This window comes from Macaca nemestrina, chromosome 5, assembly GCF_043159975.1.
Source record: "Macaca nemestrina isolate mMacNem1 chromosome 5, mMacNem.hap1, whole genome shotgun sequence".
Classification (NCBI taxonomy): Eukaryota; Metazoa; Chordata; class Mammalia; order Primates; family Cercopithecidae; genus Macaca; species Macaca nemestrina.
Window position 1 is genome coordinate 173,138,712 of NC_092129.1, and position 12,055 is coordinate 173,150,766.

The following is a 12,055-nucleotide window of genomic DNA, read 5'->3' on the forward strand; positions in this document are numbered from 1 at the left end:
CTTTGTGCCAAGCATTGTTCTAAGCACTTTCATGTACTGATGAAATCCTCACAACACTGAGTTTCCTTATTTCCAACAAGTGATGCATCTGTGGCATCTCACCTCTTGCAGCTAAATCCTTTCAATGCTTAGCTGACCCAACAGGGAACATCACCCTTTCTTCATGGTTTCCTGAAGCCTTATTCACCCATGGTGGAGGCAGTTACAGAGATGTTTCATGAGGTTGATGGCAGGGGCCTGGATTTTAGATATCACTCATCCTAAAAGTCCCTGCGATGGCCAATCACTGGGAAGGTCTCGCTGGCCAGTTTCTCCTCCGCCCCAGCCTTCTCTGTCTCCCTTATTCTTTCTCCAGCACCTCCGGGTCCGTAAGTGTCTTTCAGACAGAATTTATTTACTTAATTATGAAAGCAATATATTTTGTCTCTCTAGCACCCTGTTCAGCCATGTACAAAAGGCTCTTTCTACAGTCAATATGTCTTATCAAAGGTTTAGCTAAAGCAAAGACAATTCTATTTTAGAGGAATTCTGCCAACAGCTTTAAGCTAGTATTTCTTTTCCTCCCTCAGTAGCTGATAGTGACAGTTAAAGAGACAGTAAAACCTTGTAGGTAAGGCGTTCCCTGTGTGGGGGGCATTCTGAAAAACCATGCCAGGCTAGTCCTTCTATCATGGAGTTTTTGCTGAATCTTGGAACTGACACAGTAATTGGGGAATTTATTAGTGTGGATTTTGTTATATGATCATGTCATATGTGCGATTCATTTTCAATTATGATGCAGAAAGAGAATCTCACTTGACAAAGAAGAGTGAGCAGTCCTTTCTGGAATAGTGATTTTTATACTGTACTTTTATAGGCTTCTTCGGACCAACACTGAACAGTTTTATCCACATTCTTATGTACTCCTACTATGGACTTTCTGTGTTCCCATCTATGCACAAGTATCTTTGGTGGAAGAAATATCTCACACAGGCCCAGCTGGTATGTTGTCCCTTCTTTTAGCTTTTCTCTGTGTGGCTCATGGATGGGGAAAGGAAATAGAAATCTTAGAAGTCAGAGGGCTTTTGATGTGTGATGAGGCTGCCTATGTTTTTTCCAAAATTGGCCTTTTAAGAATTAAACTTTTTGTGTTAAAATGCCCTTTGTGCATGCAATTAGCTTATAATGGAAAGTTCCTTGCTTTGAAATGTAGATGAATACTTTTCAAATGAATAAGTTAAATCCTTTGTGTCTAAATAATTTTAACTGCGACTTTTCCATGTGGAAATAACGGGCAATTTTACATACTAATTTCAAATAAGATTTCTGGATGAGGGGGCTGCTTCAGCATCTTTGTTTTGTTCCTACATAATTCTGAGAGTCCTAGGAGTTCATTTCTGAATTGATCAAGCCTGGCTCGCTCACAGCGATGCCCTGTCTGCCGTCCCCAGGTGCAGTTCGTGCTCACCATCACGCACACCATGAGCGCCGTTGTGAAACCGTGTGGCTTCCCCTTCGGCTGTCTCATCTTCCAGTCATCCTATATGCTGACGTTAGTCATCCTCTTCTTAAATTTTTACGTTCAGGTATGTGGAATGTAAATGTTCAGCAGGAAAATAGAATAGATTGTGCACTTTTTTTTTTTTTGAGACAGAGTTTCACTCTCATTGCCCAGGCTGGAGTGCAGTGGCGTGATCTCGGCTCACTGCATCTTCCGGGTTCAAGCGAGTCTCCTGCCTCAGCCTCCCGAGTAGCTGGGATTAGAGGCCTGGCTAATTTTTGTAGTTTTAGTAGAGATGGGGTTTCGCCATGTTGGCCAGGCTGGTCTCGAACTCCTGACCTCAGGTGATCCGCCCACCTCGGCCTCCCAAAGTGCTGGGATTACAGGCGTGAGCCACCGTGCCCGGCCTAGATCATGCACTTTTACATTATATATTTAATTTTACTGATTAAATATTATAGTAGACATGCTTGTAGATAAATTCAGGTAGCAGATACACAAAGTGAAATTTGTATTCCTAACTTCTCTCTCCACACCCTCCTCCTCGAAGGGTAACTACAGTTAATAGTCTAGTGGGCATTTAAAAAAACATTTTTCAATGCATGCACATAAGATTTTATCAAAAATATCATTGGATTATGTATACATTTCTCAATTTGCAGTATGTATTTGTACCATGCTACCAAAGTCTGACATCTGAAAGTTAAAACTCTGTATAGTAAGGCAGATCCAGGAAATGTGAATGGAGCAAAGCAAGGGCTTCTTCAATGTTTTTAATTTATTGAATTTCATACTTAAAAATTGTTTCCTTATCAGCTACCCTGATGTTGCAGACTCAGTACTTATTTGGAAAAAAATTCCTTTAAGGCAAACCAGAGTGGAAAGGTCACACTGACTTTTTCTTTATCAAGTGTCATTTTCTTTTTAATTAACAATTTAAATGGAAGACAGCTTCAAAATGCAATTTAAAAGCCATGCTATTGTACAAGAACAGATGAAAGCTATAACAGAGAAGAGGCCTCAGGTGGATGTAGATTTTAAATTACTCTCTTTTGTGGGCTGGGGAAATAGCTTCGTTTAAAAAAAAAAAGTACATTTATATTCAAAACTGTACTTTTGAAATTGTATTCAACTCTGTATTTTTTTCAGACAAATAAGAAAGTGCTTTATTTTTTAGTTTGCATTTGCTGAAAGTTAACCCATAGTGGTTTTTATTTTTTATTTATTTATTTTTTTGAAATGGAGTTTTGTTCTTGTTGCCCAGGCTGCAGTGCAATGGCGCGATCTCGGCTCAACACAACCTCTGCCTCCGGGGTTCAAGTGATTCTCCTGCCTCAGCCTCCCAAGTAGCTGGGATTACAGGCGTGGGCCACCAAGCCTGGCTAATTTGTATTATTAGTAGAGACAGGGTTTCTCCATGTTGGTCAGGCTGGTCTTGAACTCCTGATCTCAGGTGATCCGCCCACCTTGGCCTCCCAGAGTGCTGGGATTACAGGTGTGAGCCACCGTGCACATCTCCATAGTGGTTTTATACAGTGTGGAACAGTGGGAACTGAATTTTGACAGCTTTTCAGGTCTTGTATTTCTGAAATTGGACTAGGCTTTGTCTTTTATAAGAGATAAAGGTTTCCTTTCAAGATTTCCAAAGAAGTAATCAACGATGAGACCAAACAAAGCTATGTGCAGGTGCGCAAACCCCTGCCCCCACCTTCCCAAAACAAGCTGAGTGTTAAAGGGAAGCTAAGGGAGTGATTTGGTGCATGGTGTTGAAGACTGAAGAGAAGCGCATAGCCCAGCAAAAGTAGGTAATGGCATTCAAAGCCTTAGCCCTACATGCTGGTTCAAACTGAATCTTAGTTCTGAAGTCAAGCATATAATTGAAGTCTGGACCCTTGTTAATACTATTGCTTTAAAAAAAAAAAAAAAAAAAGTAAAAATGAGATGAGAGATCAGGTATTGTGTCAGAATAGGAAGGATATGCCAAAAACTAGATCAAGCCAGAATCCCAGGTATTGGTACTTTTAAAATAACAGCACTTTTTCACTTGAATTATTTTTTAAAGTTTTATCTTTCCAAGTGAGCAACTAATACAGAATACTTTGAATGCTAACCCCAGAATATACAAATCCTGACCTCTAATATTCATTGAAATACATGCATTTGTTTTGGTCTTTACCCTATTTTTAATCTTTAACCAGAAGTTTAAAAATGATATTACAAACATGAAATCTTATTAGAAAATCCAGCACCCAACTGGGCATAGTGGCTCATGCCTGTAATCTCAGTACTTCGGGAGGCCGAGGCAGGTGGATCATCTGAGGTCAGAAGTTCAAGACAAGCCTGGGCAACACTGTGAAACCCCATCTCTACTAAAAATACAAAAATTTGCTGGGCATGGTGGTGTGCGCCTGTAGTCCCAGCTACTCGGGAGGCTGAGGCAGGAGAATCACTTGAACCTGGGAGGCAGAGGTTGCAGTGAACGGGGATCGCGCCATTGCAGTCCAGCCTGGGCGACAGATCGAAACTCTGTCTCAAAAAAACAGAAAATCCAGCGCCCAACAAAATCACATACTGTTTTAACTATATGCAATGTTAAAGACAAGGTCTTATTAAATAATCTTTTTATTTTTCTCTTCAAAATATACACATCCAACAGACATACCGAAAAAAGCCAATGAAGAAAGATATGCAGGAGCCACCTGCAGGGAAAGAAGTGAAGAATGGTTTTTCCAAAGCCTACTTCTCTGCAGCGAATGGAGTGATGAACAAGAAAGCACAATAAAAATGAGTAACAGAAAAAGCACATATACTAGCCTAACAGATTCGCTTGTTTTAAAGCAAAGACTGAATTGAAAGTTACATGTTTTAGGATAAACTAATTTCTTTTGAGTTTATAAATCATTCATACCCAGAATGTATTAATATATTGCTATTAGGTTAATCTGTTCACTGAATGCTTTGATCAGCATTGAGGTGATGCTGACCTCTGAGGACCTCAGAACTGGTGCAGCTTCTCCCACCCTCCCTCCCACAGACTGAACCTTTCGCCAGAAGCTGTCCTTACAACGCCTTATACGCATACACAGCCAGGAAACGTGGAGCATGGTTTCTCACAGAAAGTCTCCAAAGAAAAAGAGTTTTGTTCAGATTAAAATGTTTACAACAAAATGTTAATTATATTCTAAATACAGGGTATGTTCTAATCTATATTAAGCAATAATTGCCAGTGCATAATCATTCCATTTGTTCTTTAGCAATCAACCCCGGAAAATATTAAAATGGGATCATACACAGAAGACAGAAAAATCCAGCAAAACTTCTCTAAGCCAGAGTCTTGTCCATCAAATTCCCACAACCACTCCTGATTCTAAATTTAGTGATATGGTAATGAAATTGGTATTTCTTTTATTTTAAATATTAGTTATTTTAAGGAGAAAAAAATGCTTCTGCAAGATTTTCATAATTCAGGGGCTTTGGATAGGATTGTTCATCTGTTTCCCTCATCATTCATCTGTTCACGTCTCCCTCCTGTACCAGTCAGCCTCGGTTACTAGGTTACTAAAGATGCCATGCTCCACATCACGAGCAGTGTACAAATCTGGCTGCCCATTTCCATTCTGAGCAAGGACTGGAGTCCACTCCGACCTCTTTCTTTGAACACACATGCTGCTGGAATATGTATAAATCAGAATTAGCAGAGTGATGGGAGCAAAACAGGCACTGAATCCGTCAACTCTTTTTTGTGAGCCTACTTTTGAATATTACCTCAGATACCTGTTGTCACTCTTTGCAGGTTAAGTTTTTGAAGCTGGGAGGAAAAACACAGAGTAGCCCGGAAAGATTCCAGCACTGAGCCGTGGGCTGGTCATGAGCCACGATAAAAAATGCCAGTTTGGCAAACTCAGCACTCCCGTTCCCTGCCCAGGTATATGCGATCTCTACTGAGAAGCAAGCACAAAAGCAGACAAAAGTATTGATGAGTATTTCCTTTCTCCGTAAGTGCAGAGCAGTTACTTACTGCTAAACTCTACCAAGAACGGAAACAAAGAATATTTTCTGAAGATTTTTTGGAAGAAGATTAATTTATACCCTATAAAATAAAACTTGCCAACTTCGATGAAGACACTTCATCTTCTCTCCTACCTTATTTTTTTAAATAAGTTTTTAGGTCCTGACACTGACATCAAATACACGCACACCAGAAAGGCATTTCCCCCACCGTCCCCACTCATTACCGTCCAGAGTGCCTTTCTCTCTTGGCTTTTTTTCCCTTCTGAGCTCTAGTTTTAAACTTTGGGCATTTAGGATTTGGGCATATTTTTTGGAAGGTGCCTAATGCTTAGGATAGTCTCGAGAGTGATGCACTGCACCTGCTTCCTTCCCTTCAGTGCGGCCAACCCATTTCGGTTGAACAGATGTCTCCTGTCTGATGCCCCTGACTCTTCCATTTATCTTTCTAAATCATTTTCTGAAACTGACTTGCTCTAGGGTGCTCCATCACCACTTCCATCTTGCATCACCTTATAACTGTACTGTCTTGTTCTCTCCCAGCAATTCATTTTAAAACAAGGGCTAGCTGCAAGCGTGACTGTTAGGGCTCCTCTGTGACAAAACACAAGTTGGACCAAGGAGAAAGCCCTTTGGAAAAACTGGACCTTAGTTCAGTTTAGGTCTCAATACAGGCTAAAATCTCTTACCAAAGTGTGTTCCAGGTGAAAATGAGACTTAGACTGGTCTAATATACTCACTGGTCATCACATTCAGCGTATTCTTACTTGCCAGTGAGGCCCTGCGGTCTCAGTGCACAGCATACCTGCCGCTTTGGATGTTTTCCAGGGCTTCATATCTGTATGGCAAGGAGGGAGCTGTCCTTCAGCAGACAAAGTCAAGCAGCTTGAACCTCTCCGATGAAAGTGAAAGATGTGGGTAGTTGATACTTTCAAACTAATGCCAGAGACTAGAGAGAGGTTTCATTCACGATGTGCATTTCCAATTTGGTCTTTAATTCAAGAGAAGCTTCATAAAACACGTAGAGCCTTAAACCATTCAAGGGCTAATTTAAAAAATACAGAGTTATAAAGTCTTAACCACAAAAAATAAATCAGGTAAACATTTTAACCTGTTGTTAAGTGTTGTAACTTCAAAAAACCAAAATGCTTAATGTGATTTTTCTAAAACTATTGAAAAATTAATATTTCTACAATCTATTAAAGAAAAAAGTGGAAAATGTTTTCTCTCAAATTTCTTCTTACCCATAGGAATGAAAATAGTTAAATACTGTAAAGCATATCTATTAATAATTCCCCCAGTTTTTTAAACTAACAAAATAGAATGTTAACTGAATGGAATTAAACATAGCAATTGTCAAGCCATCAAAATCATATATTGAACTACTTAGGCATGTTACGGGGTAAAGTCCTCACCCCTGCATTTGAGAAATTTTTTTTTTATTTTTATTTTAAGGCAAAACAGTATTTACTGTGATGGGCAGAACAGCCTTTTGTATCTAAGAGTCCATTTTAGTTCTTTCCATATTTCCATATCGTTTTGTGAATGTTTCTGGGGACTTCCTTATTTGGAAAATATAGATATCATTTTGTTTTCATTCAAAAGTAATTATATCTTAAGAACATAGTATCATGAATGGAGTGGACAGGGAGGCTGGAGAAGCCATTTTTCTTTGTAGATAAAAAGCATTCTTTATGATTGTTGTATAATAAATTGATTTTTACACTAAATGCATGTTGCGAGTTTTATTTGGTTCCAAGCAGTTAAAATGTATGCCTGCATGGTACTCGAAATGACCTATCACTTGGGGGTTATTTTTACAATAAGGCATTAGTTTAGCAATGAATTTCAGACGTTAATTCTTCTCTTGTTTCAGTGAGCAATGGGTTATATCATTACCTTTACATTCTATTCACATACCAAGTTAAGCTATTTCAAAAAAAGGCCATTCACAAGAAAAATTTAAGGTTACCAGAGGATATAAAGGCTATAATAAACAAATAAATTGCTATATAAAACCACCTGGGGAGGAGCACTGCGTTTGTTTGAAGAGAAAATGTTAGGCCGGAGCGACATCGTGTAATGCCCTGAAACCCAGGATGCCCTTCAGAGAGTGCCTGCCCGGGAGAGATGGTGGGCAGCTCAGCTCAGGAGGTGAGTGAGGCCTGACTGTGAGGATGCCTAGAAGAGCGGAGGCCAGGGGCAGGACCACAGGTTGGCGTTTTGTCAGTGTAGAGAGTAGAGTTTTGAATGTGATAGTATAATGAGAGACAGGTCCTAAAGAAAACTACAAAAGCTGTGCTTAAAGTCTGATTACAAAATTGCTTAAATTCCTGGATAGTAACAGATGGGACAGGATAGATTTTAAGGAAGGGCAGGAGGGGAACAGGGAATGGGAGAAGTCTTCATTTTAACTATCTGAATGGGAGCTAGAGTTTGGGGTGGGAGGTTAACATTTTAAAGAGGAGCCTTCCCTTTGTTATTTTAAATGGTGGGTGGAACTTAATAAAACTTTGTGTTTAAAAATAAAAGATAAATTCTATGTCTCCATGGCAAGCCTAATAACTGTTGTCACAAACTAAAAGAACTGCTTATACAACAAGTGTTCACATAAATAAGCCTCTTAATTTCTTCATGTAAAGAAAAAATTCAGCATGTGTTTTTGTTATAGCAGGCTTTCTTCCAAGACAAATTACATTCCCATATTTAAGGAAGAGTTTCTCTCCAGGGTATGCAAGGAAATAATCACTCCTAGGAGACTACAGTCACCTCAGGATTCCTTGACCTTCAGTAAAACATGACTTTCAGTCATTGGGGGGGAAAAAGACTGAAAGCTATTGATTTGTAGGTCATTTTTCCATCTTAAATGGCACTGCAGAACACTGGAATAACACTGAGAGGACAAGGAAATCTGTAATCCGTACCCTCATTGAGCAATTGGTAAATGCAGACATTGTGGATCTCACGAGCAACCCACCAGGAGCCTGTGCTGAAAGTGTTTGTGACCAAATCACATTTGGTAGGCTGAGGAGGGGGAAGCTTGTCACACATCCCTTGATGTTGCGTGTGCCATAGTGTATAGCTACCTGTATGCCTTGAGATGGGCGTTTTCTCTTGTATTTGCCACAGTCACCATCACTCATCCTTTTTCTTTTTTTTTCTTGAGACAGAGTCTCACTCTGTTGGCCAGGCTGGAGTGAAATGGCGTGATCTCAGCTCACTGCAACCTCTGCCTCAGCCTTGTGAGTAGCTGGTATTATAGGCATGTGCCACTACTCCCAGCTAATTTTTTTTTTTTTTTTTTTCAGTAAAGACAGGGTTTTGCCATGTTGGCCAGGCTGGCCTCGAACTCCTGACCTCAGGTGATCTGCCCGCCTCAGCCTCCCAAAGTGCTAGGATTACAGGTGTGAGCCACCGAACCTGGCCCACTCATCCTTTTTATTCAGCCTATTAAGCTGGCTGGCCCCTGAAGGCATTTGAATTTGTGATGCCTACACATTGAACAACAAAAGGAGAAAGTCTATACAGTTTTGCCTGGGACCGTATGATACGCTTAGAGGGAGATGAAACACAGACTTACTGGCAGTGGCCCTAGAAACAAATGATAGATGTTGCAGATTTCTCTGAAAGATGGAAGCACTGTATGTAAGACAGTTCATGTAGAACCAGCTGCTGCTTTTTTTTTTTTTTTTTTTTTTTTTTTTTTTTTTTTTTTTTGAGACGCAGTCTTCCTCTGTCCCCCAGGCTGGAGTACAGTGGCGCAATCTCGGCTCACTGCAAGCTCCGCCTCCCAGGTTCACGCCATTCTCCTGCCTCAGCCTCCCGAGTAGCTGGGACCACAGGCACCCACCACCATGTCCGCTAATCTTTTTGTATTTTTAGTAGAGATGGGGTTTCACCATGTTAGCCAGGATGGTCTCGATCTCCTGACCTCATGATCCGCCCACCTCTGCCTCCCAAAGTGCTGGGATTACAGGTGTGAGCCACCACACCCAGCTATGAGCTTCTATTCTTTTAAAGCTAGTTTAGACCTATGGAGTTTGATAAGCTCTGGAAATAGTTATATTCAGTTGAAAAATTCATCAAATCTTGTCCAGCACTATGTATCGTGGTAGTGATATAGAATGATCCAGATGAAATATCTGTTCTCAGAGTTCACAGTCTAGGAAAGTAGATAAACATTTAGTTATAAAATAAGTATTGAGGCTGGGCACAGTGGCTCATACCTGTAATCCCAGCATTTTAGGAGACCAAGGCAGGCAGATCACAAGGTCAGGAGTTCGAGACCAGCCTGGCCAACATGGTGAACTCTTATCTCTACCAAAACTACAAAAATTAGCCAAGCGTGGTGGTACATGCCTGTAAGCCCAGTTACTTGGCAGGCTGAGGCAGAAGAATTACTTGAACCCGGGAGGCAGAGGTTGCAGTGAGCCGAGATCACACCACTGCACTCCAGCTGGGGCGACACAGTGAGACTCCCGCGCAAAAAACAAAACAAAACAAAAAAAAAACCTTGCCAGAGAAACATCCCTAAAGGAAGTAATGCCTGAGGTCAGTTTAGATGGGTGAAGAATTCAAATAGACTTCAAAGAAAGTGGTGTCCCGGAAGCCAAGGAAAAAGAGAATATTTAAACAGTAAAATGCTCCAAGGCAGCAAGGTGAGCAACTAGTGAAGGGAAAAAAAAAAAAAGGCACTGAATTTGGTCCTTGGGAGGCAGTTGGCAAATTGCAGGAGCCTTTAGAATGAATGGGAAGTCAAAGAAAAACAATGATCAAGCAAGCCACATGAAAATCCTTCCTAAGAACTAGGGATGTGAAGGAGCAGTTACAGCAGTTGCTGAAAGGAGAGCTAAGGGGTGTATGTGTTGAATAGTTCCAGGAGCATCTGAGTGACTGCAGCTGAGATGGGGGAGGAGGAAGCAGTAAGAAAGAAGCCGGCCCCTTGCTCAGCTCATGGGGCAGGGGCAGGGGATGCTTCAGGTGCCTTTGTCACTACAGGGAAAAATGCCCACAACAACATGCTGGCGAGACTGCAGAGCAAAGGGAATGCTTATCCCCTGTGGGTGGGAATGTCCATTAGTTCAGCCCCTGTGGAAAGCAGTTTGGAGATTTCTCAAAGAACAAAAGCTTGGATTACCATTCAACCCAGCAATCCCACCACTGCGTATCTACCCAAAGGAAAATAAATTGTTCTACCAAAAAGATACCTGCATTTGTATGTTTATCCAGCATTATCCACAATAGCAGAGACACAGGATCAACCCATGTGCCCATCAACAGTGGATTAGATAAAGAAAATGTGGTATATATACACAGCCATAAAAAAGAATGAAATCATGTCCTTTGCAGCAACATAGAAGCAGCTGGAGGCCATTATCCTAAGCAAATTAATGCAGGGGCAGAAAACCAAATCCCACATGTTCTCACTTACATGTGGGAGCTAAACCTTGAGTCCACATGGACATAAAGATGGGAACAACTGACACTGGGGGCTCCAAAAGGCAGGGGTGGGGGGATTGAAAACCTTCCTATTGGGTACTATGCTCACTATCTGGGTGACAGGGTCAACAGAAGCCTAAACCTCAGCATCACACAATATGCCCTTTAACAAACCTACACATACACCCCCGAATCTAAAATTTAAGAAGTTTTTAAAACCATAGATTTCAATAAAAACTTAACAACAATACAGGAAAGAAGACACTTCCCTATAGTCATCTATGGCCTCTAGCAAATGTCCCTGAAAACAGGCTACTAGAGCCCTGAACCCTGCAAAAAATAGGCCTCCGTCTTTGTCACAGGAAGGATGGGGAAGGAGTCAAGAGGGGAGGGTGCTTCATGCAGGCCTGGTCAGCTGAGGTTCCAAGTACAAAGGCCAGGAGTTCATCTGCTGCCTGAGGGCAAAGCAGATCCTCAGGGGAGCTGCTTGGAGGATGGAAGGTCAGAGCACAGAGGAACACCTAAAATGACAAATGAGGCTGAGGCCACAGATGGCAACAGAGTCTGCCGGGGTAGCTACAGGGCTGCTCCCTGCTACAAGTGAGTCAAAAAGGAAGGGAGCCTGAGTGCAGAGCTGGGAATGGGCCCAAGGGTTGGCTCAGTCCCCAGGGTCAAGGTGAGGAAGTTGATGCTGCTCTTTTTCCCTGAGGGCTGGATGTCAGCATCTCCAGGATGCCTCCTGGTCCAGCCTTCTCCCCGTGTTGCCTGGAAAAGCACATCAATTCCTGCCTCCTGCCACCCCGCACCGTCTTTCCAGGCCTGAGCAGCTCACACACCACCCGGCACAGCACTCCCCAGGCTGTTTTCCTGTTTCTCTGTGGAAGCGTTGGACTGATGTCTGTCTCCCCATTAGACTGCCACTCCTTGCAGACGGGGCAAAATCACATTGAATCCTTGGCGCCAAGCACAGCACATGGCACACAGGAAGTGCTAGAGGATTCACTGAAGACGACAATGTGGAATAGGGCCTCTCTGGTGAGTATTTTCAAAGAGATGTCCCCAATATCCCCCCAATATCCCAAGCTCATGGTTTTTGCAACTTCCATCAACCCATTCTCAGAATCAGCT

At 41.8% G+C, this 12,055-nt stretch overlaps 1 protein-coding gene across 4 annotated transcripts in view; it reads left to right on the forward strand.

The window, feature by feature from the left end:
- Positions 1–7,218, forward strand: part of LOC105482420 (ELOVL fatty acid elongase 2) — a 60,775-nt gene extending 53,557 nt beyond the window's left edge. For 3 of the 4 annotated variants that reach the window (XM_011742512.3, XM_011742511.2, XM_024792973.2), the window contains 3 exons: positions 857–981; positions 1,431–1,565; positions 4,137–5,106. In XM_011742512.3, coding sequence (XP_011740814.1) covers positions 857–981; positions 1,431–1,565; positions 4,137–4,262 — 386 coding nt within the window. In that variant the 3' untranslated portion in view covers positions 4,263–5,106. Of the gene's footprint in view, positions 1–856; positions 982–1,430; positions 1,566–4,136 lie in introns of all 4 variants that reach the window. The other variant, XM_011742513.2, reaches the window with a different exon arrangement.
- The last annotated feature ends 4,837 nt before the right edge of the window (positions 7,219–12,055 follow it).